The 24,118-nt window shown below is 62.2% G+C and overlaps 3 protein-coding genes across 12 annotated transcripts; 1 reads left to right on the top strand and 2 right to left on the bottom strand.

The window, feature by feature from the left end:
• Positions 1-261: 261 nt before the first annotated feature.
• On the top strand, positions 262-5,999 carry DNAJB2 (DnaJ heat shock protein family (Hsp40) member B2). 8 transcript variants are annotated; one of them, XM_053947467.1, is made up of 10 exons: positions 530-640; positions 1,496-1,584; positions 2,702-2,811; positions 3,243-3,296; positions 3,443-3,559; positions 3,735-3,824; positions 3,948-4,053; positions 4,188-4,258; positions 4,458-4,679; positions 5,610-5,999. In XM_053947467.1, the coding sequence occupies exons 2-10, from the start codon at positions 1,520-1,522 to the stop codon at positions 5,618-5,620; spliced, it is 846 nt and encodes a 281-aa protein (XP_053803442.1). In that variant the 5' UTR covers positions 530-640; positions 1,496-1,519; the 3' UTR covers positions 5,621-5,999. The 8 variants fall into 8 exon arrangements, with proteins under 8 accessions (XP_053803438.1, XP_053803436.1, XP_053803442.1 ...); XM_053947466.1 differs by having other exon boundaries at positions 3,440-3,559; XM_053947463.1 differs by lacking the exon at positions 530-640 and adding an exon at positions 262-380 and having other exon boundaries at positions 3,440-3,559; positions 4,458-5,999.
• A 167-nt stretch (positions 6,000-6,166) lies between these two features.
• Positions 6,167-17,874, bottom strand: PTPRN (protein tyrosine phosphatase receptor type N). Of its 2 annotated transcripts, none has more exons than XM_053947459.1 (23): positions 17,729-17,874; positions 16,017-16,067; positions 15,714-15,827; positions 15,374-15,479; positions 15,057-15,255; positions 14,574-14,898; positions 14,245-14,361; positions 14,037-14,116; positions 13,675-13,961; positions 13,122-13,208; positions 12,886-12,965; positions 12,593-12,657; positions 10,065-10,277; positions 9,725-9,934; positions 9,489-9,636; positions 9,250-9,323; positions 8,873-8,950; positions 8,620-8,739; positions 8,341-8,507; positions 7,213-7,266; positions 7,031-7,095; positions 6,869-6,942; positions 6,167-6,768 (listed from the first exon to the last, which is right to left on the bottom strand). In XM_053947459.1, exons 1-23 carry the CDS (start codon positions 17,823-17,825, stop codon positions 6,697-6,699), a joined length of 2,883 nt encoding a protein of 960 aa, XP_053803434.1. In that variant the 5' UTR covers positions 17,826-17,874; the 3' UTR covers positions 6,167-6,696. The 2 variants fall into 2 exon arrangements, with proteins under 2 accessions (XP_053803434.1, XP_053803435.1); XM_053947460.1 differs by having other exon boundaries at positions 14,574-14,733.
• A 766-nt stretch (positions 17,875-18,640) lies between these two features.
• DNPEP (aspartyl aminopeptidase) lies at positions 18,641-23,674 on the bottom strand. Of its 2 annotated transcripts, XM_053948235.1 has the most exons (15): positions 23,652-23,674; positions 23,446-23,521; positions 23,280-23,368; positions 23,085-23,198; positions 22,636-22,761; positions 22,367-22,497; positions 21,918-22,002; positions 21,390-21,497; positions 21,081-21,158; positions 20,678-20,761; positions 20,251-20,411; positions 20,059-20,098; positions 19,611-19,712; positions 19,093-19,260; positions 18,641-18,756 (listed from the first exon to the last, which is right to left on the bottom strand). In XM_053948235.1, the coding sequence occupies exons 1-15, from the start codon at positions 23,655-23,657 to the stop codon at positions 18,706-18,708; spliced, it is 1,419 nt and encodes a 472-aa protein (XP_053804210.1). In that variant the 5' UTR covers positions 23,658-23,674; the 3' UTR covers positions 18,641-18,705. The 2 variants fall into 2 exon arrangements, with proteins under 2 accessions (XP_053804210.1, XP_053804211.1); XM_053948236.1 differs by lacking the exon at positions 23,652-23,674 and having other exon boundaries at positions 22,636-22,802; positions 23,446-23,626.
• Between the last annotated feature and the right edge of the window lie 444 nt (positions 23,675-24,118).

Genomic DNA, 24,118 nt, shown 5'->3' with positions numbered 1-24,118 from the left:
TGGCCTGCAGCTCCCGGCTGCCGGTGCCACAGTGGTGCCAGAGTGGTGCCAGGCGGCCCGGGCTCCTGGCAGGGAGCTGTGCCCGCCGGTCTGGCAAGCTGCTCCCCGGCACGTCCCCCGCCCCGACAAAGCGCTGAGTCACCTCAGCTGTCCCCCCCGGCCGGCTCCTCCTTCCCGGCGGGACCGGCCGGGCAGCTGACTGGGCGGGAAGCCAGCGGCACGCGGCGCCGGGGGCCGCAGCCGTGCCCCGGCGCGGCGCGCTGTCAGCAGCGGCACCAGCGGGACAGGCCGGTGCCGCCGCGCCCGCACCTTGCTGCCGCCGCCCGGGGCCCACGCGCGGCCCTGGGAGCGGAAGAACAGGCGCGGGGACGGAGACTGGGGTGAGGACAGAACGGGGCTGAGGCGGGGGCTGCGGAGGGCCCGACCGGCGGAGCGGCCGCGCTCCCGGCTCACACACGCCTCCCATGACGTCACCCGGCGAACGGCGAGGCTGTGACGTCAGGAGCCGCGGTTGGCTGCGGCCGCCGCCCGTCACGCAGCGGAGCCGCCTCCAGGCCCGCGGTGGCCCGGGCGCGGGGGACGCGCGACACCGGCCGCGGGCGGCCCGGGCGGGCGGGGAGGGCTCTGCGGCGGCGCTCAGGTGGGCACCGGGGCGGGACGAGACGGGGGGAGCGGGGCGCAAGGGGCCGCCGGGGAGAGGCGAACCGTGGCGCACTGGGGGAGCGGAGCCAGTGCCGTCCCTTGCCGTGCTGCCACCACCGCCCCTCCCGGTGCCCCAGATCCGCTGGCCGCAGCCCAGGGCCGCCCGCCGGTGGCGGCGGGGCGGGGTGCGGAAACTTCCAGCAGCCGCGGGTGGCCCCGGGAGCGCCGTGTTTACGGCCGGGCCGGGGGGCGGTCCCAGTGCCGCGGTGGTGCCGGTGCCAGCGCCAGCACCGCCCTCCCGTCAGCTGGGACTCACGGGCCGGGGGCGAGTACCGGGGGTGGGACGGTACCCCGGGGGGTCGCGGGGGGCTGCAGAGCCGCACTCTGCTCCTGTCCCCCACTTGGAGCGGGTCGGCCGATGGAAGTGTCCCGGCGTGCCCGGGGCCGGGGAGGGTCCCCGCTGAGCCCTTAATCCGCTGCAGCCGCTAAGCACCTTAGCGGGCTGCGCCCTCCCGCTGCCCCCCCGCCCCGCCACTGAGCCCCGGGGAAGCGGGCAGGGAGCGGCGTCGGCAGCGGGGACCCCTTCCCCCTGCCTGGGCAAGTTGGGGAGACACCGGCGAGACGGCGGTGCGTCAGCAGCAAAGGGTCCCCCCGACTGGGGCTGTAGGTGCTCCCAGGTGGCCGAGGTGCGGGCAGGGTGCTGGGAGCTGGGCGTGGGAGAGCTGAGTTGCTCTCGCGAGGCAGTGGGGTGGCCGGGGCGCTAGAGAGGGTAAGAAGCCTGCCCTTGCTGTCCCACACCCAGCACTACCAGGCTGTGCCTGTGGACCCCTGACTTTGCCTTCTCCCGCTGCAGTGATCCCGTGGGACAGCTCACGTCATGGTCGACTACTACGAAGCGCTGGGGGTGAGCCGCAACGCCACTGCTGAGGACATCAAGAAGGCGTAAGTGTATGGCAGCGTGCCTCTGCCTGTGGGGCAGAGTCCCCCAAGCCACCCCCACCTGGTGCCAGAGAGGCAGGGGCTTCCTTTGGGGCCTGTGGGGACAGGGCCCAGCTGCAGAGGTGACAATTCAGCCTTTGTTTCCTTCGCATGGATGCCAGAGCAGGGTTGGGCTTTGCTGCCATACAAAGGCATCTTTTGGTGGGGTTTGGTTCCTCTCTCCCTGCTGTCGGCCTAGGGGTGGAGGCCAGTCTCGGTGGTGTTTGGAGGCTCCCCTCTCTCTCTCTCTGCCAGAGGGTGCAGGAATGGCACATGTTTGGGGCACAAGGACTCTGCTGGCATCAGTCAGGGTACTGGAGATCACAGAGTGAAGAGCAGCATGTCCCTTTTTAGGGATGTGGGCCCTGTGTGCAGGTTGTTGCTGTGCCCCAGGTACTACTGAGGAGCTGACAGAGCCTCCCGAGTCTCTGCAACTCCTGCCTGGTGCCCTGCCGAGCTGCTGCTGCCCTCACTGGGGTGAGGCATCGCCTGAGAATGCCAGCAGATTGCTGGCTTGCCAACAGGTGGCAGAGGTCCCGGTGAGGGGCTTCCCGAGAGTGAGTGGCAGAAGCTGAGAAAGCATGAGTTAACCCTAGCTAGCTGCAGTGGGGAGGAGAGGGCTGCTGGTGCTCTCCTGGCCCCAGGGGGCCCCTAGCAACCCCTGGTCCATGCACACTCACAGTGGAGCCATGAAGGCTCCAGAATAAACCTGTGAGCATTGTCCAGAGCCATCGATGAAGGCAGCTGAGGTGGGCACATGTTGCTCTGCTGTGGTAGTGCTGCAGTTCTGGGGTAATTTCTGTTTTGTTTGTTTAGTCTGTGTGTGTTGGTGTGTGTATGCATAAATATGTATATATCTATATATATGTGTGTGTGTGTATATATTTATATATGAAAACACATACTCTTGGAAGGAAGAACTAGTCCAGGAGCTCCTGTTCAGTGCCTGAGACTGTAGGGTGCTGGGTGAAGCAGGCTTGGGGTGCTCCTGCCCACAGGCTAGAAGGTGCATGTTCAGATGGGGGTTGTTGGCCCAAGAGCCCAAGGGCTGCTGTGTGCCCATCACTGCCCCTCTGTGCAGGTACAGGAAGGCTGCGCTGAAATGGCACCCGGATAAAAACCCAGATAACAAGGAGTATGCTGAACAGAAGTTCAAGGAGATTGCCGAGGCGTATGAAGTGCTGTCGGACAGTAAGAGGCCACAGTGATGTCTTTTGTTTGTGTGTGTGTGTCTGCCCTTGGAACTGTTCTCACTGGGATGTCCTGCTTCCGGGCTCACCCAGGTTGCATCCCTGGCTGTCTCCTGGAGGCAGTGGGTCCCTACAGCTTTACCACACATTTTTTGGGGCTTGGTTACTTCCTCACATCTCCCGAAAGAGCCCTTGAGAGAGATGCTGAGCTGTTGACATCCACAGTGGGCTCTCTCCAGTGGGCCTGAAGCTTTTGCATTCTTGCCCAGTGGTCTTACTTTGGTTTGGGTGCAGTGCTGGGGTGGCAGGGCCTTGGGCCAACCACCTCCTTTTGCTCCCTGCTGTTCTGCACCTCCCTTAGTTGGGAGAAGTGTCAGTGCTCCTGTCCCCACCTGGCAGCCAGCTTCCCCGCAGCCCCCTTTCTTCTTCCAGAGCAGAAGCGTGATGTCTACGACCGCTATGGCAAGGATGGACTCATGGGAGCAGGTGAGTGGGGCTGTGGGGGTTAGTGCAACTTTGGATACATCCCTGTCTGAAGACCCGATGTGGGTCAGTGCCACCAGGGCTCCCTACCCTTCAGAGCAGATGTCACCCAGGGCTCCATTAAACACTGAGTGTCTTCCCTCCAGCAGGACCAGGCGGCTCCAGGGCCAGTGCCGGGGCCCCCGAATTCACCTTCACCTTCCGCAGCGCTGACGATGTCTTCCGGGAGTTCTTTGGTGGACGAGACCCCTTTGCTGAATTCTTTGGTGCGTGTGGGGCAGGGGAGGCTGGCTCTTGGGCATCTCTCTGTCTGTGGGGCAGCTGCTGAGCTTGGGGATAGAGCTCACAGCTGGCCCTGGCAGAGGGTCTTCGCATCAGCGCCCTGCTTCTGGTTCACCAAGCTGATGGGGTAATGCTGATGGGGGTGCCCCTGCCTTTCAGATGACATGCTGCCCTTCTCTGAGCTGCGAGGACCTGGCCCCCGGCACCATGGGGGAGGCCACTTCTTTTCCCCCTTCCCAGGATCCTCAGGTAGGAGATGCTGCCATTCCTCCCAGCAGGGGAGTCCTAGAGCACCATGTTCCCCTGTGCAGAGTCTGTCCCCTGCCCTCCTGCCACCCATCCTGTCACCAACCTTGTTGTTCCCTTCTCTAGATTTCTTCGCTTCATCCTTCAGCTCTGGTGCAGATGCAGGACTGGGCTTCCGCTCTGTTTCCACCTCCACCACCTTTGTTAACGGCAGGCGTATCACCACCAAGAGGTGAGGGCAGTGCCAGCCCACCTTGCTCCCACAGACTTTCCTCCATCAGCAGGCCTCCAACCCTGCAACTCCTTGCTGTGGTGCAATGGCTGAATGGCCCTTGACCGTCCATCTGTTTGTTTGTCTGTCTGCAGGATTATTGAGAACGGGCGGGAGCGGGTGGAAGTGGAGGAGGATGGGGAGCTGAAGTCGATCCACATCGATGGTGAGAAGGGGCACTGCAGACTGAGTTGTTGAGATCTGTTGGGGTGTCTGGGTGGTGCTGCATCCAGGCTTTGTTTTGGACTGAGCCTTGGTTGGCCCTGGTTTGGATCTCTGCTCTGAAGGATTGGTGGGGTGGCCCTATGCCAGCTTTGGGGAACTGGAGTGGATGAGTCCCCCAGTCCCTGCCTGTGTCCCCACAGGTGTTCCTGATGACATGGCGCTGGGCCTGGAGCTGAGCCGGCGGGAGCAGCAAACCTTTCCCAGGCCACGGCCCCCCTCACCGCCAGCACCGGTCCCACACCAGACCTCGAGCTCCTCACCTGTCTGCCTCTACACGGATAGCGAGGATGAGGATGAGGACTTGCAGCTGGCCATGGCCTACAGCCTCTCTGAGATGGAAGCTGCGGGGCACCACCAAGCAGGTGGGCACAGCCCCGGCTCCCTGTCGGCACCGGGGGGCAGCCACAGCAGCCCGTCCTCCACCCGCAGAGCCCGTGGTGCCCGGGGGAGGCTGGAGCAGGAGCCACTAGGGGCCAGCAGTTCTGCTACAGGGGGGCACGAACCTGCCCCCAAAGTGAAGCTGTGGCACTGCCCCCTGCTCTGAGCGTGGGGCAGGGAGAGGAAAGCAGGGCTAGAGTCTCGCTGATTGGAACTCAGCTCCTGCCTCCCCTAGCAAGGGAGGGGGTCTCTTCTGCACTGCCTCCTTGCTCAGGTGAGCGGAGGGCTAGTGGCATCCCAGCGTTGGAGGCTCCCAGACTTGGAGGTAGTGTCTTGAAGATGAGCCCCCTTGATGGAGTCCCAGGAAGAGGGGCAGCTCCCTGCCCTGGCTGCTGGAAGTGTGGGGGGCCCATGGGCAGGCATGCTCTGGCTGTGCCTGCCCCTCTCTCCCTGCCAGCCCTGCAGGCAGGCAGGGTCTCCAGCAAGTACCTCCCTGGTTGCAGCCTGCCCCTGCCCAGGCTGCAGGGAGTGTTGAGTTGAGCTCCCCTCCTTGCAAGGAGGGCTGTGCACATAGCCTCTGCCTGGTGCCTTGTGTCTTGTCTCTTCCCTCTGGATGCTGTTGCTCCTGCCTGTACTCCGTCCTCCTCTGTCTCCTTGCAGACTCTGCCTGGTCACTCCCTTCTGTACGCCTTGCACACCCTCCAGGGCACTGTCCCTGCTTGCTTCCCACAGCAGCAGTGACCCTCCGTGATGTTCACAAGTGTTCTTACCCTCTTCATTGCCCGTAGTTCTGCCTTGGCTGTCTTCCTCCTCCACCTGGGACCTTCCTCCCTCCATCCTTGCTTCTCCCCAGCCCTTGGCCGAGGAGGATTTCACAGGTGCTGTTGTGTACCCCCCTCCGCTTGTCTTCCCAGGTGTGTTCTGAGGCTGCTGCGCCCGGGGACCGCGCACGCCCACTCGCCCACGGAGGTTCTCCCAGCCAGGACTCTGCTTTCTCCCTGCACGGCCACCCCCTGCCACCCCCTTCCCCAGCACCCTCTGGCTCCGTGGGATGCGGTGAGGGGGGGCATGGCAAGGCTTGTGGCCGAGCAATACCTGGGGCTGGGGGGAGAGGCCCTGGGCACCACAGGGTGGTGGAGAGGGTGGTGATGGGGGTTGCTGTAGATTAGGCTGCTGGCTGTATGCAGCGAGGGGCAGCATGGCTGGGCTCAGCCAGCAGGGCTGGGCTCAGCCCCCCTCCTCGCTGTAGCCCCCCCCCTCTGCCCCCCTTCTGCTAACAGCTGTCAATAAACCTGTTTGCAGTAGCTTCTGCCTGTGGGGACTTTCTAGGCTGGGGATGCAGGGTTCTCATCTTTGCCTGCAGGTGAGCTGTACTTGTCTGGTAGTTGCAGAGTGCAGGGATAGAGATGGATGAACGTCACATTTCCTCCCTGTGCCATCCCAATACACACAGTCAGAGGCCAGGCCTGGCTGCAGCTGCACGAACGTGACACAAGAACTTTATTCACATCAAGATACAAAATTATAGTTCTCTAGAAATTTTTCTTCTGCTCGAGTGACTAGGCAGGGAGCACACAAAGAGGACCTGGAGTGGGGTTGGGCCAGGCCCCCCTGCACCCCATGCTCCCCCCCAGCTGTGGAGGACCCCTGCCCCCACTTCTGCCCCCGACATGGGTACAGGAAGAGGGCTAACACAGAGCTGACAGGTTGGGGAGTCCCCCTGTCAGTTCCCAGCAGCACCACCTGGTGTCCCCCTCCACAGGGCTTAAGGGCCACAAGCCCTGTCCCCTCCGAGGTGACAGCGGGTGTGATGGGGTTCCTGCACACAGAGGGCCTGAGGTCAGTGTCCTTGGGGAGATGGGAAGGGGTGCCTGGGGGCAGGGGGAGCAGAGCCAGAAGCACAGACACCACTTTACAGGGAGAGCAGCCCCAGAGGCTGGTGAGGAGAGTGCGAAGCGCAGGGCAGGGAGCAGACAAGAGGGGAGGGAGGGCTCCTTGCCATCACTGCGGCAGTGCCTTCAGGATGGCGTTCACTTCCTCGGCCACAGCCGTCAGTGCAAACTCAAACTGGTCCTGCAGGAGCACAGCAGGAGACATGAGGATCCCTGCCACCTCAGCCCCAGGGGTTATGTATGCTTTTGTGGAGGGAGAGGATCCCCATTTTGGGGCGTACCTTGGTCTGCACCATACCAGGCCGCTGATCTCTGATATGCTCCAGCGTAGCAGCTATGTCTATCTCCTTCACCCCTGGGGCAGAGGGAGAGAGGGGTGCTAGGAGGGGAGTTCATAGGCCAAGCTCATGGACAGGGCAGAAATGGTGCTTCTCTGCACCTACCTTTGGCCATTCGGTTCAGGACCATGTCAACAAGGATGTAGGTCCCAGTCCTGCCTGCACCATCACTGCAAAACACAGATGCTTGGTCCAGGGGAGCTGGTTCCAGTGGGGCTGGTCCTGGGCAGCAGGTCCCAGCCTTCAGTCACCTTCAAGCCCAAATACCCCTCCATCCCCTGCAGTACCTGCAGTGCACGATAATAGGGCAGGAGCGACCCCGGTAGCACTTGTTCACCTTCCTGCAAGGATAAGAGGGAACAGATCAGTGCCCCGCTGTGCCAGGGTCAAAGATGTGCTAGGCGTCCCTTGCTGTGCTCAGTGGGGCAGGGCAGCAGCACATCATGATGTGGCCCTGGGGGTCCCGCTCATGGCTCTTCCTGCCTCCACAATAGTGCTGGACATGGGATGGGGACCACGAGTGTAAAGTGGCCGGGGAGGGAAAGGAGCTCAGTTCCTCAGGAGCCCAGCCTGGGGAGGGGAGCAGTGGCAGGACCCCCAGGGAGCAGCTCTGGTCCAGTGGGGTGTGAAGCTGGGGGCCAGGCGCCGGTGGGGCTCCTGGCATGCTCCATGCAGCAGGCACGGCTGCCAACGATCACTTTTGTGACTATGCAACTGGAGCCAGATTACTAGCTGCAAATCACAAAAATGACGCCGGCAGCTGCGAGAAAGAGACAGAGACAGAGAGAGAGAGAGCGTGAGCGGGACTGAGAGAAGGGTGACATGCTCAGAACCACCCCCACTGCCCTAGGCTGGGTCCCTTGCCCCACACAACCCAGGAACAGTGAGCAGCCTGTGCCTGGCAAGAGCCCACCACCACCAGGGACCTAAAGACCTGGGCAGGCAAGTCTCCTGGGAGCAGTCCCAGTCCTGCAGCCCTTGCCCTGGGCTAGCTGGGGATCCACCACTGGCTACAGGGCATTGGGAGCAATGGGTCACTGCCAGTTTAAAGCTGGCTCTGGGGATTTCATCTTGCATCCATGGCTGGGGAAAGTGCCAGTCAATGCTGCCCTCCATGTCAGCTCAGGGGAAGAGCACTTTTCCCACCCTCATTGTCAAGGCTGGAGAGCCCTGGCAATGTCAGATAGAGGTTTCTTGCCCACCAAACTCTGTTGAGCCTTATCCCAAGTTGGCCAAAACCTGTCTTTTCTGCTTCCTCCCATTCATGGCAGCTCCTAGTCCCTGCACCTGGTCCATGCCATGGCCCCGACCCCCATCATTGTGGCAGCGATGTCCTCACCTTGCCCATCAGTGGCCTACATTTGGGATCACCGCTGGCTCCCAAAGGGCTGGCACGGTGCCAGGTGGGCGCTCACCTGCGGAAGTCAAGGAGGGGCCGGGTGGTGGTGGGGATGCCCTCGGCCGGCCAGCTGAGGAAGTGGAACTGCGTCAGGGTGCGGGTCTCCTGCGACTGCACGTTTTTCAGGTAGAAGCTGCGCACCAGGAAATCCTCGCACCAGATGTGCTCTGACACCAGGTTCACCTGCCCAAGTGAGGCAGCCCATGGGCATCAGTGCCAGGCAAGTGCTGCACTGATGCTCGGGAGGACAGGGGCTGGAGGATGCTCCATGCCCCAGGCTACCTGCCACACTTGCCTCATAAATGTGGTAAAGAGAGGAGCCTTCATCTGGCCAGTAGCGGTCACACTGCTTGACACTGTCCTCGGCCAGGGGGCTCAGCATGACAATGACAGTGCAGCCATGTTCCCACACCATCTGTGGGCAAGGCAAGGGGGGTTTCACTGCTGGGGAATGGCCCATGTGGGAGGGCAGTAAAGCCCCTGCGACCCATTTTGTGGGCAGCACACAAAGGGACTCCAATGCGCTGGCACAGCTGCCTGACACTCACCTGCCAGAAGTCAGCAATAGTGTGGGACAGCGGCCCCTGGGTGGCAATGTACGCTGGCATCCGTGGGTCATGCTCAATCTGGAGCAGGAAAGGGGGTATTACACTTCATGCTCTTCGGCCAGGGGTTGGTGACACTTGAAGGAGTAGGGGGATACTCCAGGGGTGATAGGAGGGTTGGGAAGGGAGATTCAGGTGCCCCAGCCAGGATGAAAATGGAATTTAACAGTTGTTTGAGCAATGGGGCAGACACAAAGCTCACATCTCTAGCCCTGAGGGATGTAATTTCAGTCCAGCTCTATCCCAGAATGAAAACCTCACTTAGGATGGGCACATCAAGGAGCAGGGTGGCAGGGCAGGAGCCCCCAGTGATCACTCACGATTGGACTGGCATTGATGAAGTCACTGCGGGATGGGTTGCTCTCGGTTTTCAGCTTGATCCGCACATGATCATCTGAGGGAACAGGCCAGGAGACTTAGTGAGTGGCTAGAGGAGCTGCAGGCACACTAACGCTGCAACCAGCCATGGCCTGGAGTGTCCCCATGCCCCACACCCTGCTCTAGCAGGACAGCTGGTCCCTGGGGCTGATCCCTGGGGCAAGGTGGCTGGGATGCTCACAGGGCACATAGTCGGGGTTGCGGTTCTTCTTCAGGTTGGCTTCACTCTGGGCAATGGAGCAGATGCTGGGCTCAGCTTGGTAGGCACAGAGTGCCTGCCACTCCTTGGCCAGCCGGTCCCGGTTGCGGAGGTGGTCCTCCATGTAGGCCTGGGGCAGAGGGGCGGGAGTCAGCCCAGCAGCAGAGGGGCAGATGCAGGGCTGGGAAGGGGGCTGGCACCCCTCCAGGCTGGCTCACCAGGATCATGTGTCCAGTGGAGATGTCCATGTTGGACTGGACAGGCTCCTCGCACCAGGAGGGCGTGCTGCTGTGGGAGCTGGGGCTGGGCTGTGGAGCGTCGCTGAACTGGGACGAGACACTGCTGACCCTTGAAGTCTCTACTGGTGCCGCCGGTGTGTCAGTGCGGCCAAAGAGAGACTTGGCAGCCATGTGCTGGCGGCACAGCTCCTGGGGAAGGCCAGCAAGAGCCCTGTCCCTTGGCCACCCTGCCGCCACAGGGCAGCTCCATGCACCCCGAGTGATGCTGACACGTGGCAGCGACGCATCCTGCAGGGTCCCACATCCCGCAGGGCCCTACCTGGTACTCGAAGGTGGTGTCAGCAGCACCCTCTGGCCCCAGGGCAGCCAGGCGCTCCTTCTCCCGCTGCTTGGCGTGGCGCCGGAGGCAGAAGGCTGCAGACACTGCGATGGCAATGACCGCCACGCAGGCCAGGGCGATGAAGGTCAGCAGCACTGAGTGAAAGCCATCCCCGAAGCGGGACGGGTGTGAGTAGGCAGCAGCCTCATTTCGCTGGGGACCAAGCCAAGTAAGGGTTAGTTAGCATGGGGCTGGGGAGGCAGATGTTCTGCTGCACATTTGAGGTTGCTGGGGGTTAAAACAGAACAAGGGCTCTTCCTTCCCCTTCTTGAGGGTGCTGATTCTCCCAGCACCCTCAGCTGGGGCAGAGCTGGTGTCACTGGGGTGAGGCAGAGTGCACCCACCTATGTGTCACATGGGGGAACTGCTACAGTGGTGTCCCTGGAGCTGGAGGAGCTTGGCAAAGCCCAGGCAGCAGTGACTTCCTGCTTCCAGCACTCAGGGCCGCTGCCTGAGGCAAACCCAGCCTGGACTGCCCTTCTACAAGGCAGGCAGTAGAACTCTCTCTTAGAACTCTCGTTCCACAGTCTCCTTCTGCCCAGCTGGAGATCAGCAAGGGCTGAATTCAGCCCAGGGAGTTAATGGTGTAGGACAGGCAACTGCAGCACTGGGTGCGCCACTCCCGGGGGACTTTCCCAACTGAGGCTGGCTCTCCCCTGCTCCAGCCACTGCTCCACAGCAGAACATTGAGGGAGGCAGGGTGGGGAATATGCCAGCACTGCTGGTACCATCCCAGCTGTAGCAGCTAGGGAGCAAGTCCTCCCTGTTGCCCTCCTCATTTAGGACACATAGCAGCCTCTGTCATCTTACAGGTTGTGTCTCTAGGGCTCCTTCCCTGTGATTGTGGGAGACACCCACCCCAGTCCATGCCAGTCCCATGCTGGAACAGGATGTTGCTTAGGCCTTGCTGGACAAGACCTTCCTGTCAATGCCATGACTGCCTAGAGTGGCAGTCCAGCTAGGGCAGCACAGGGATACTGGGGCATCACCAATTCAAACATCCTGTGCCCAATGAGCTGCCAGAGCCCTGCATTACCTCATTGCCACAGCCTCCCATTGGCTATGAGCCTGATGAGGTTACTGAGGGAACACTGCACCGTCATCAACTACATCATCATCATCATTGCCTGGGGATGTCCCCAGCCTAGGTGTCCCTGCTGCCACCTGCCCCACAGCACCTGACTGCCATCAGCGTCCAGCCAGTCCTGCAGCCAGGGCACCCACCAGGCCCAGCACCTCCCAGCTCCCCGGGGCACCCAAGCAGGAGCTGCCCTGCAGCCCCTGGAGGTGTCAGCAGAGCCGGGGGGGACAGAAGGGATTTCTCTCCCAAGGCCTGCCCAGGCCCTGCCGTCTCCCAGCCTCCCTACATCCCTCTTCCTCAAATCGTGCACCAGTCCCACCAAGTCCAGAGCCAGGAGGGAATGAAGGAAAAGCACAAGCTGATTAGAACTGGGAAGGTCAATGCAGAAGGGGGCTTGCAAAGCTGCCTCTGCTTCCTCTGAGCTCCATCTTGGTAATGTCTGACATCTATCCCAGTTCCTGCCACCTGCCTCATCAAAAGGCATTGCCATAGACAAACTCTGCATTTTGCTGATAGAGACAGGTTGCCTCAGTGGCCAGGCCACCCCTTCTTCATGGCCTCCTCCGAAGTTCCCCCTTCCTTCCTTCCTCCCTGCTCACTGCTCCACTACAGACACATGACAAGAAATGAGAAATGGGGACACTGGGCTGGGGATGTGCTACACCATTTTTCCTCCTCAGGCTGCAAACACGGGAACTAGGCTTGGTCCCTAGCTCCAACCCCTGTTTCCTGCCCCAGGAGACTGTTCCTGTGGCTCCCCAGAAGAGCATGGGGAGGGGTAACCCCTCTCCAAACAGATTGGTTCCTGTTCCATCCCCGCTTCCAGCTGCTTTGCCATTCTCTGGGGACACGATGACATTTTGCCTGCCTAGCTATGGTTTGTGGAGTTCTCTGGGAACATCCCAGTGCTCGGGTGCCCAGGCCACAGCTGAGATGGGTGTGCAGGCTGGAGGGAGGCAAGGATGAGGATGAGCCTTGAGGGACACAGCCTGCAGTCCCCTGGTCTTGGGGGGAAGAAAAGCCTCTGGGAATCCCTCTCAAGCCACCTTCAAACATTGTGGAGCTTTTGTTTTGAAAAGAGCTGAGAGCCCTGGGCAGGCTCATGCTGCCAGGCAGCGGAGGGGGACGATGGACAGACAGGACTGGAGCAGTCTCCAGCAGGAGTCCTCCAACACAGGACTGGAGTCTACCTGCAACACAGCATCCCAAACACTGCCCAGTTTCCTCTACTATTCAGCTGCCCCACAGACCTGCAGGGACAGCTCACTCACAAAGACCCTTGTACCCCAGGGCTGGGGGCTAATGGCTTGTACCCAGGGGCAGCACCCCCACTCCCCTATCCCTGCCCCCCCCACCCCCAAGGGACAGAATCCTTGCTCACTCCTACCTCTCCCACTCCTGTTTGCACAATCTTCAGGCCCAGCTCGTGCTCCAGCTCTCCCTTCACTTGCTCTGTGGACAGGGAGGAGATGGTCAGAGGAATGCTTCCCCTCCACACAAGAGACCCCCCAGAAACAGAACCAAGGGATAGCTCTGACAGCTGCCCACTTCAGCTCCCCACCTCAGCCAAAGGTAAAGGGATGTACAGTAGGAGCCCTCTCTTCCTGGTCCCTGGGAAGGGGGACTCCACAACTGGGAGGGGAAGAGAGAAACAAGATCAGGGGGCACTGCCCAACTCACCAGTCTGGCTGGCCACATCTGCCAGTGAAAAGTTCTGGGGGTTCTGTCGGATGCGGAAGGTAAGTGCAGGACCCACAACGCTGCCGGGGAGAGGGGGGACACAGTGTGAGAGCTGGAAATGCAGACCCCCTACCCACCCTCACCATAGCCCAGTCCCTCCTGTCCCCCTGCCTGGGAGTGCTGAGCATGGCCAGGGCTCAGGCAGCAGCAGCAGCCCATGGCAGCAGTACCCTCACCTGATGTTGATGAAGCTGGCAGTGGAGAGGTGGAGGTGCTTGGCTAGGAGCTCCAGCAGCTGCACACCAGCAGCCAGCCCCAGGGGCCTGTGGGGACAGTGTCAGGGTGAGGAGGGGGTAGCAGGGATGAGGGGACAGCCCTGTGCTCCCCACAGCTAGGGAACAGGGATAGGCAGGTTCAGGGAGTCCCAAGCACACAGCAAGGGCAGGTGCCAGGTTGGGCAGGAGGGAAGAGTGTGGCAATGTGTGGTGGTGGGGGTGAGCTGACCCCCTTTGCCCACGAGTGTGCACAGAGACATTTGTGCACACACACTCCCAGCCTTCCATCCTTCAGCAGTGAGCTCTGGCCTTGGTGTGGGCTGGGAAAGGAAGGCTTTGGGGTAGAACAAGGGCTGCGCGTAGAGAACGATCAGTGGGAGTTGACCCCATAGAAACCCAACCCTACCAAAAACCCAACAGATTCAGTCAAGCATGTGAAGCTGTGACAGCTGCTGGTGGGGAGTTACAGACCCTTCACACATGCAGACTCCCTTGCATGACCCCCAGCTCTCACTTCTGGTCTGTGATGATGTAGCCATACTCGTCTAGTGGCCGCATGCCCTGTTGTGCCCCACTGTCCTTCATCTCTGTGTAGCTCTTCTTCTCCACCACAATGTGCTTTCCAGGGCTGAGTGCATCCACACTGTGTCCCTGCTGTGGCTCAGCCCGGGGAGCTGATGAGGATGCTGCCCTGCCCTTCGTTCCATCTCCTGGGGAGCTGCTGGCTGGGATTTTGGGGGGTGGCATTGTGGAAGAAGGGGGCACTGGCTCCTCTCCATGCTGCATGTCCCCCTCCATCACCTGAAGGGAGGAAAAGGGAGAAGCTGGAATCCCTGAGGAGAGCCTTGGGGAAATGTCTTCTCCCCCTCATCCCACCTGTGCCATGGCACCTCCTCCAGCATCACCCTGCTGCAAACCCAACCGTTTCGCTGTGGGCACTTCAGGGCCAGCAACACCTGGAAAGGAGAGAGACAGAGGTCCTGCAGCACCCACCCCAAAAGGCAACACTCCCTACCCTGAAACAGGGCATCCTAGCACCTGCTGCTGCCAGTCCCTGCTTGTCCCATCCCTGCACCCAGCTCACCAGAGCTCTGGAGCAGTTGGAGGAGGGTGGATAGGCTGCTTATCTGCTGGGGACTCAGTTCTGGCAGCCCCAGGCCATAGCTGGCCAGGAGAGAAGCCAGTCTCTTCAGGGCAGCATCTGCAAGAGGATGTAGCATCAGGTTGGATGCTCTGCATCTGCAGGGAGACCAGGGGCCAGGGATGAAGCAGATGGAGCAGGGGGGGGGTTGCGGGTATATTCTGCCCGTGGGCATAAACCCAAAGAGGAGGGAAAGCATGAGCCACGAGGAACTCATGGCTGTGGGCACAGGATAGGGACAAGGGCTGGTGCCTGACTGGAGAACAAGGTACCCGTCTGTGCAGAGGGTGGCTGGGCAGCCAGGGGTGCTTGCTGCTCCCTCTCCTCTATGTTTCTGTAGTCATTGGGGAGCCGCAAGCTGTGCTGAAGCCTGGTGCTGGCAGGGTCCGGGCGGCCAGCTCTCTCTCTGGGCAGGGAAAGCATGCCCAAGTCCTGGAAAAGATGCCCCCCATCCACTCCTGGCTGCCCGCCATAGGAGGGCACAGGGCCAGCCCCAAGAAGGGTCTGGGCAGGGACCCGGCCCAGCAGCGAGGAGGTCTCAGAGCTCTGCCTGGCTGAGCTGCTGGGATGCTGGTGAGCACCATCCTGATAGCCGAACTGCAACCAAAACACATGTCAAACCCCACAGGTCCCCTGTCACCCCATGGTGGAGGCAGGGTGTACCCCAGCATCAGCAGAAAAGTGCTGGGAGTGCAGCAGCTCCCTGCCAATCTCTACTTTTCTGCCCAGGAAAAGGTGCTCACTCCCCAGCTTACCTTGTGGTAGGAGTAGGGATTGAGCAGAGCCTCCTCGTAGCCCAGCTGGGGTGGGGAGGGCAGCAGGATGTGCTCCAGGTACCGCTGCATCAGAGGGGAAAGCAGCAGTGGTGGGGGCTGCTCCAAATGCTGAGCTGCTGGCAGGCCAGGGTCTGGGGCTAGTGGGGCTCGCCGGGGCTCGCTGCGGTGAGGCAGGAACCTTGAAGGCAAACAGCGCTGGGGTAACTCACCTGGGTAAAGGGGGAGGTCCCTCCCCTAATCCCATTTGGGGGAGAAAGCCCTCGCTGCTCCATTGAGCTCTGCTGGCGCTGTCCTACCTGTCCCTGGCCACCGGCTCCAGCGAGGGCGGCAGGCGGAGGCGGGGTATGCGCTCCATCTCCTGAGAGATCACATACTGGGTGATGCCATCCTGCCACGAGAGCCCTGCCATGGGAGGAGGCTGTGAGACATGAAGGCAGCCCGGGAACCATGGTCTGAGTGCATGGGATGCTGTCCTGATATTCTGACCCTGTGTCCCATGGCCTGGGTTTGACCCCACTCCTCCTCAGCCCACCCTGGACCAGCAGGACTGCAGACAGTTCTAGAGCCACTAGGCAATTCTACCTGACATCCCTCCCTGCAGGGTCGCAGTGACTTCCCCCATGCTCCCCTGCTCACCTTGTGCCATGAGATGCCGCAAGACATCCTGCAGACGCTGGAGCACAGGAGATGTGACCTGAAAGTATGGTCTGTCCTGCACGGAGCCCACCTGGCATTGCCCAAACAGCCCATCTGCATGAGAAGGAAGAGAGCGGGACTGGATGAACAAACACCCCAATGTGAGGATCTCCAGGCACAGCCCCACCTTTCTCCTGCCATGCCTCCTTGCACTGCACCCTGGGCAGGGTACAGGCATCCCTGTACCCTTCATATACACTTGGGAAGGGAGAGGAGATCCTTGCACCCCTGCTAGCCACTTACCCTGCACACACACCTCCTGCGGGGAGCACAGCCTTCGGTCAAACAGGCAGCCTGGGACAGACAGACAGACAGGCCAGTCAGCACAGCATTCAAGGGGGACTCCAATGGGATCTGCTCATCACCAGCTGCCTGGGGGATCCCTATGCTCGAGAAAGGCAGCACAGGGATGCAATGTGGTGATGGTGGGAGGGGACACAGCTTTGTAGCCCATAGCAGAGGCTCGGTGCCAGTCTTTTCTGCCCCTTAGGGACAAGATGGGGGCTGTATAGAAAGAATGCCCTTGGCTCTGGAGAGTGGGGAAGGCCTGGAGTTTTTTGGGGTGCTGGCCGTTGGGAAGGTAAGACTGAGGCAGCAGAGACCTACAAAACCACATCTGCTGCCCTCCTACATGTGGCACTACGAGGAAGGGATGCAACCCAGTGACACCGGAATCCACTCTCCCTGCGAGGCGGACCCCAAAGCATGGATGTAGTGGTGTTGGGGGTGTGGGGTACCTCTTCCAACCCCTTCGGCGGGCAGCACTTGGGCAGGGGGCGGCTTCCCCCTTCCTCTCTCCCCCCCCCCCCCCCCCCCGTTTCGGTCCAAGACCGTCAGCAGCGAGACGGCAGCAGGCGATGACTCAGCCCCGGATGGCAAGGAAGGAACGAGAAAACAACCGGGGGGAGGGGAGGGAGGGGCCCATCAAGCACGCCGCGGGGGAAGGGGGCTAGTGGGGATGAGGGTCCTCGAAACCCCGGCACCCTCGGGCCAGCGTCCCCTGGGGCGGAGGCCCCGCAGGTGCGGGGCACAGGACCCCACTGCCAGGGGAGACCCCAGGGACGGCGGCAGCGGGGGGCCGGGCCGGGCCGGCAGGGCCGGCGCTGTCCGCGGTGCTGAAACGGCGCAGCGTTCTCCCGCCGAGACGCCGCGCTCCGCCGGGAGGGGCGGTGGCCCCAGCTCAGGGAGGCTCCCTCGGTCAGGACGGTGCTCGGCCGCGGCCGTCCCGGTATCATTCCCTGTTTGCTCCCGGGGGCAGCGGGCCCCCGCGGTGCAGCCGGATCCATCCCGGCACTCCCGGGCCGCTGGAGGACGAGGGGCGCAGCAGCCTCGGGCGCTCGGTAGTGAGTCAGCGGAGCCGGAGCCGTGCCGTGCCGGTGGGCTGCAGCCCCGCTAACGACAGCGACACTCGGGTCCCCCGAGAGCACCAAGCACGGACCACACGGACCGACCTGGAGAAGAGCGGGTGCACCGGCCCGGGCGGGCCGCACTTACAGGCGGAGGGCGGCTAAAGGGCGGCATGGTCTCGAAGGAAGCCACGCTTAGGGCCGCTGGCCCGGGCGGGCTCCCCATCCCTGCGGCAGCCCCAGGCACCGGCTTTGCCCCGGGCATGAGCAATCACCGTTCTGCTACCGTCCCGTAGCTGCTGGCTCTCGGGCCCGGCGGGGCGGCACCTCTACATCCGGCGGAGTGCCCCGGGTTTAGCACACCCACCGGACAGGCAGCACCGGGAGAGGGGCGCCGCCGGTGCCAATGGCGCACCCGCGGTGCCGGTCCCGGGCCGCCCTGTCCCGCTATCCGCCAGGGGCCGGACTGGCCGCTGCACGCCGTGACAGCAACCTACAGCGGCGGCGACCGCACCGGCCGCGGAGTCGCGTGCCCCGCCACTCCCCGGGAATCTCCTTCCGGCCCTCGCGCAGGCCGGGGCAAAGCCCTGCCCGGGGTCGCGGTCTCACCGTGTGCGGCGGTGGCGGCGGCGGCACCGTCACGCAGCTGCCCGCGGCCGGCCAGGAGGAGGAGGCAGAGGAGCGCCCGGAGGAGCCGCCGCCCCATGCTCCGCTCACGGCCGCACCATGGCGCACCCGCCGGCCGCGCCCCCGCCGCCGCCGCCAACCCGCGCCCCGCCGCGCCGCGCGCCCCGCCCGTCGCCGCCGCCCCGCCAATGGCGCGCTGCGCGCTGCCGCGGCACCGCGCCCCTCCGCGCCGCGGCCAATCAGAGACCCGCGCGGCTGCCCTCAGCGCCGCACTCACGCCCCCCGCTGTCCAGCGGGGCCAATCACGCCTCGCTCCGGGGAGACGCGACCGAGCGCCCCGCCAATCGCAGCGTCCCGGGGGCGAGTCACGCCCCCACGGGGGTGTGCCACAGCGCCAGCGGCGCCCCCGCCAATCAGCGCCCGCCCCTTCCCAGCCCTGCGGCCGCACTGGTTCCCGCGTGGGACATGCCCCTGAGAGCCGCCCAATGAGCGGCGAGCGTGGAGCCGCACCCTCGTACCCCGCCCGGCGGCACCGCCCGGGGGCAGAAGGCAGCCCCGGCCCCGGCCCCGGCAGGACCCCCCTTCCCGGCCCCGGCGAGAAGCTTCAGGTCTGGTGCCAGCAGAACGCTGCGCACACGGCAGGCTCGTTCCTGGGGAAAGGGACGGCCCCAGCACTGCACGAGACAGGGGACATCCTCCCGCCAGCTCTCTCTGGGCAAGAGCCGAGCCCTGTTCAGCACCTTAGCTGGGACCCCCAGCACCCCTCGACAAGGGATTGTGGATGGGTGAATAGGTCTCGCTCACGGTTCCAGGGGAGAGCACAGGTAGGAGCCATGGGAGTCCCCAGGGGGAGCCATGTACGTCAGCCCCCAGCCACAGTCATGGACCACTCGCTGGTGAGACAGAAATGCTTTAATGGCCCCAGGACTAAACACACTGCTACTCTATCCCCACCATGTTCAGTCGACCACCAAGCTGCTGCTGACCGTCGGCAGAAGCTCGAAGAAGCCCTGGAAGAAGAGAGGCTGTCAGGGTGGGCTGAGCAAGGCAGTGTGGGGTGGGGGGAAAGGCAGTGGGGGCAGGCAGCAGCTCCCTGCCACAGCGTCATAGTAGGCAGCTACTTGCAGAGAGCAGGACCGTGTCGCCATAGCAACCCATCGCTGACTCAAGGCTAGCACTGGTTGCCATAGGAACTACTTAGGTATGGCAGTCACTGGGGAAGGCTGGGATGAGAGGGGGCACCTCCAAAAGCAGCCAGTACCTGAGCTGCTCTAGAGTTGGGGAGCTCTGTGGGATGGCTGGGTTCAGCCCCGAAGCAGGGACTGGATGGGGAACACAGGGCTCACCTTGAAGAGGGTGATGCTCTGAAGCACCCCTGAGGTGCAGCACATCTCCCGGATGGAATGCATGGCCAGCTGCGGGCAGCCAATGTCCAGCACACGCAGCCCCAGGCGGGAGGCCAGAATGGGGCCGATGGTGGTGCCACAGGGTGTGTCGTTGCGCACCATGAACTCCTGCATGGAGATGAAACCTCAGCAGCTCCACGTGCTACCCCATGGCGTCCCACATGGGCCCTCAGCCCTGAAGGGAGGCGACTTGGGGCAGGGAAGCAGCACCGACCCACGCCAGGGTTCAAAGAATGCTCCAGAGATAGAACACACTCAGGCCAGGCTCCATTCTGTTCACCAGCCTGCTCTCTGAGGTAGTCCTGCAGCTGGAGCCCCAGAGCAATAGGCAGCAGAGACCCCAGTGGGATCAGACACGGTAACAGAGCTTTGGGCACAGGCCACCTCTGATGAACCCAGGGGCAGGGCTGCAGCCCAAACTCCTGATGTTCGAGGACGGCTCACCCAGCCCTGCTCACCTGCAGTGGGACACCCACGCGGGCAGCAATGTCCCGGATTACGGCTTCAGTGACAGCTGTGGAGGCGTAGCGCTGGTTGCTGTTCACTTTGATGACAGGGCCCTGCACAAAGGAGGCACCACAGGCCCGTGATGGGATCCAGGAATAGTCAGTGGCCCTGGAAACACCCGTGCCCAGGTAATGCTGTACCACCCCAACATATCAGTCCATCCTCCCTTTCCTGGGTGAGCCCATGGGGATGGGGACAGTGTTTCCATGGGGACAGCCCCAGCTCAGAGCAGGGAGGAGCTCTATGGACAAGACTGGGATTCCAAGTGATTAACATCAGATATGTGGCATAGTCAAATCCCATTGCAGGATAAACGTTTTCCATTTGAATGCTAGGCAATCCACAGCGCTGCAGGACAGACAGTAACCATCCTAGACCAAAGCAGAGGGCTGCCCTCACCTTGTGGAAGGCTGGACGATGATTCTCCTCATGCTTGTCCCTGCAAAAGAGAAGAGTTTCACACTATAGCTTTCCCTCCCTGCTGCAACAAGGACTGTCCTGTCTGTACTACCTGGGGAGTGATGGGGATACGTCCCACAGGTGGCAGGGCAGGGTTAGGGTCAGGCCCGTGGCATGGCTCAGACTACTCACACATAGTTGGGGTGCACAGCGTGGGCCATATCAGCACTGATCATGTAGGACTTGGCCACTGCCTCCTCGAAGGCTGTCAGGTTGTGTGGCGATGCAGAGATCCGGCGCAGCACCAGCTCCGTTAGCAAGGACTCTGCGCCCTGTGCACTCTCTGACCCTACCTGCCAAGGATCACCATCAGCACAACCCTGCAGCACCACAGGGGCCAGAGGAACAACAGGGTGCTCCCTAAGGCCAGCAAAGCAGCTTCCTGCCACACCAGTGCTTCCCGCCCCTGCCTGGGCCACGTTCCATGTGGGTGTAAGCAAATCCCTGCTTCCTCCACTGGGGTGTGGGATTTCTCTCCTGCTAGGCATGGCTGGGGAAGAGCAGAGAACACGGAGCCCCTTCTGGTGCCAGCCACCCCGCGGTTGTGCCCCTCGCTCACCTCCTCATTGTCATAGAGCGCGATGAGACGCACATTGGGCTCCTGGGAGAGGGACGAGGGTGCTGCACATGAGTCAATCAAAGCCTGCAGGATTAGGGGGCAATGGACACCAGTCTGAGTGCCACTCCATCCTGGGAATCTCAGGACTGAGCCATCAGGAAATCCCGCAGGAGAGCCCAAAGCATGGAGGAAGGATGCTTGGGCACACACATTGCCCAGCGACAGCAGGAATCACCCCTGGGACCTGCTGGGAATCCCACACACCCAGCAAAGGGGGCATCCAACCCCAGGTCCTCCAACAATCTAGACCCATTCCATGAGAACACAACCCCCTGCAGAGCCTTTGGCCAGCTCAAAGCTGAGCTGGGGTGCACTGCATTCTCCAGGTTCTTTCCCCTCTCACCTGCAAGGCACAGTAGCAGCTGTGCAGGTTGTCCAGACGTGGGGAGAAGATGAACTCATCGAAGGCACCACCCAGCGTCTGCAGAGAGCCAAGAGGAGTAGGGCACAGGCTCTGGGTCACCAAAAAGTACCTGCCGCTGGGTTCCCATTCCAGTACCCTTATCTCTGCCCCTCAGGAGCAGCTCCCTCTAGTTCCATTCAGGTCCCAGTCCGGGCACGCCCCAGGCAAAGGACATGTGCCAGGTAACACCTGTGTAGTGCCAGCCCATAGGCTGTGCGCAGACAGAGGGACACTCCTGCCCTTACTCACCGCTGGCTGCGTATCTGCCAGGCATAGTTCCAGCTCCACAATCTGCTCTGGTTTCACCCCCAGCTGGGGGCAGATCAGGGAAAGCAGAACAGGGCTGTGACGCTCTGCCTGGGAAGAAAGGAGAGCTGTGGGCAGGGCAGGCAGTGGATGGCAGGAGAAACTCCTGGTTTCCCTTTGCAAAGCTGTCCCTAACCCTGCTTATGTTGGCAGAGTCCTCTCCTACTAACATCTCCCATATTCAAGCCCCCACCTCACCCAGGACAGCTCTATGCCCCTGTGCTAGCCCCCCATCCCTGCCCTGCCTCCTCAGGGAGATGAACCCTTCCACACTGGCTGTAGGCAAGGGTGAGAAGAGAGAGATGGCTGAACAGATGCGCCATGTACACAGCTGTGCAGCAGAGTGGAAGGTTACCAGCAGTCCACAGGGAGAAGGGGAACCTGGTGGCTGGTCCCTGAGGACTCAAAAGCAAAGGTGACAAGTATGAGGTCCTTGCAAGCGTCGCTGCTGATCCTTGACACACAGCTCACCTGGGCCGCAGCACTGCAAGGTGTGGACTCCATAAGCACCTCCTTTTCCAGCTCCTCCTGCACTGCAGTGGCCAGAATGGGAACCCTGTGGGGGTCAGCAACATTAGCTCCCAGAGCTTTGCTCACCTTACCTGCTTGGGTCACACACTGCCAACTCTTCCTGGCATGTTTGACTTGCTCCTCCAGGGAATGACTGATATGCCGAATGGAGGAAGAGTGCACATTTTAAGCACAAATCTATTGTGCCGCCTCAGGACACCCCAGTGTCCTTTCCCAAATCCTATGCTTGAAAGCATCTCCTGGAAGGACTCTATGGAGCTAAAAGCCACTGCAGATCTCCCCACTGCAATGAGTGGCTGACAAAGGGAGAGCTAAGGCGGGGCTCTGCTTTAGCTGGGTCCCAGCCCTCCCAAGGGCTGGCCAGGAGTCAGGACTGAGCCAGGCCTTACAGGTGGTGCTCAGTGTTGGGCCCAAAGTTCTCATTGATGCTGCGCTGCAGATGGATGGCCAGGTGAGGAATGCGGAGGATGGGCCGCTCCACACATACCAGGCGCTGCTCCAGGCGCCCCGTGGCTTGGTCCTGAAACACAAGGAGGACTTCTGGTGCCAGGCCTGCAAAGCTGAGAGGTTGCAGCAGGTCCCACTCTGTGTGGGGGTCAGTGACCCAGTGCCAGAGACACACAGCTATCTGACCATGCGTGCCCTAAACCAGACTCACCTTTATGATCACCCTCCCGGCCACGGTGAGGTCACGGTCAAACCAGGTGTTCCAGATGCCCCCTCCATAGGTCTCCACACCAACTTGCACTATGCCCACTTGTCCCCGCTTAGAGCGACGCTTCACCTGGGCAGCAGCAAAGGTGTCACTGCTGGCACCATGAAGTGCTGGGGAATGGGCACCTGGTGGGAACTGGGCAGCTCATGCCCAGAGCCTCATTGCTGATGCTGCCAGCACAGGGTGCTGTGAGGGGCTTTGCAGGACCGGGGACACAGAGGAGACAGCAGCAGGCAGAGCAATGCAGGGGCTGCTCTGGGTGACAGATTTGGGAGGTGTAGCGAGCCAACAATGATGCTGCAGGGCACGGGGGTAGTCAGGATATTTTTTGCTTGTGGCATGAGACTGGAGGACCCCAGAGAAGGACTCAGCACCCAGCCGGGCGACCTTACCCTGAGGCAGGGGCTGTCGGTGTGGGCCCCTAGCAAGCTGAACCCATTCCCAGGCTGGAACTGGCCGCCGACGGCGAAGGCGATGAGGGTGGAGTAGTTCCTGGTGATGAAGTACTGGAGGCAGAAGGGTAGAGGTGAGGGGTGAGGTGCCCCGTCCACCCCCGGCTCCCGCTGCCCCGTCCCAGCCGGGCCCACCTTCTGCGCCGGCCGCACGTCCCAGTGCTCCGTCTCCTTCAGCTCCTGGAAGCCGGCCTGCAGCAGCCGGCTGCGGCATTCGGCCACCACTGTGGGGGGAAGAGCCGTCAGGGCCGCCCGCGTGGAAGGGGAAGAGGGCCGGGGAGGGGACCGGCCGGGTGCTCACCGTGGTACGGCGACGGACTGCGGTTCACGAACTTCACCAGCTCCTGCGCCGCCGCCTTCGAGCCCTGCGCCGCCGCCTGCGGGCACCGCCGTCACCGCACAGCGCCGGCAAAACCCCACCCCGGGCCGGGACCCCCGCGGGACCGGGGACCCCGTCCCGGGCGGCACCGACCCGACCCCGTCCCGCGCCCGCCACCCGCCCGGTACCTGCATGGCCGCCACCGCCCCGCGCCGCTTCCCCCCAGCGCCCCCTGCTGGCGTGGAGGAATGCGCGGCCTGCACCCCGGACTCCGAACTCTGCACCCCGCAATCCACACCCAGCCCTGCACCCCGAAATCCACACCCTTCACCCCTAAATCCACACCCAGAACCCCGAAATCCACACCCAGCCCTGCACCCCGCAATCCATACCCTGCACCCCGCAATCCACACCCAGCCCTGCACCCCGCAATCCACACCGTGCACCCTGCAATCCACACACTGCAGCCTGCAATCCACAGCCTGCAATTGGCAATTTGCACCCTGCGCCCCACGATCCACACCCTGCACCTCCCACACTATACCCCCCGCCATGCACATTGCACTCTCACCCCACACACCACACCGTGCAATCCACGTCGTGCACCCCTCATCCCCACTCTGGTCCAGGCCAGACAAACATAGTGCCTGACAAG

This window comes from Vidua chalybeata, chromosome 7 (assembly GCF_026979565.1).
Source record: "Vidua chalybeata isolate OUT-0048 chromosome 7, bVidCha1 merged haplotype, whole genome shotgun sequence".
In the NCBI taxonomy this organism is placed as follows: Eukaryota; Metazoa; Chordata; class Aves; order Passeriformes; family Viduidae; genus Vidua; species Vidua chalybeata.
This window is presented reverse-complemented; position numbering and strand designations above follow the sequence as displayed.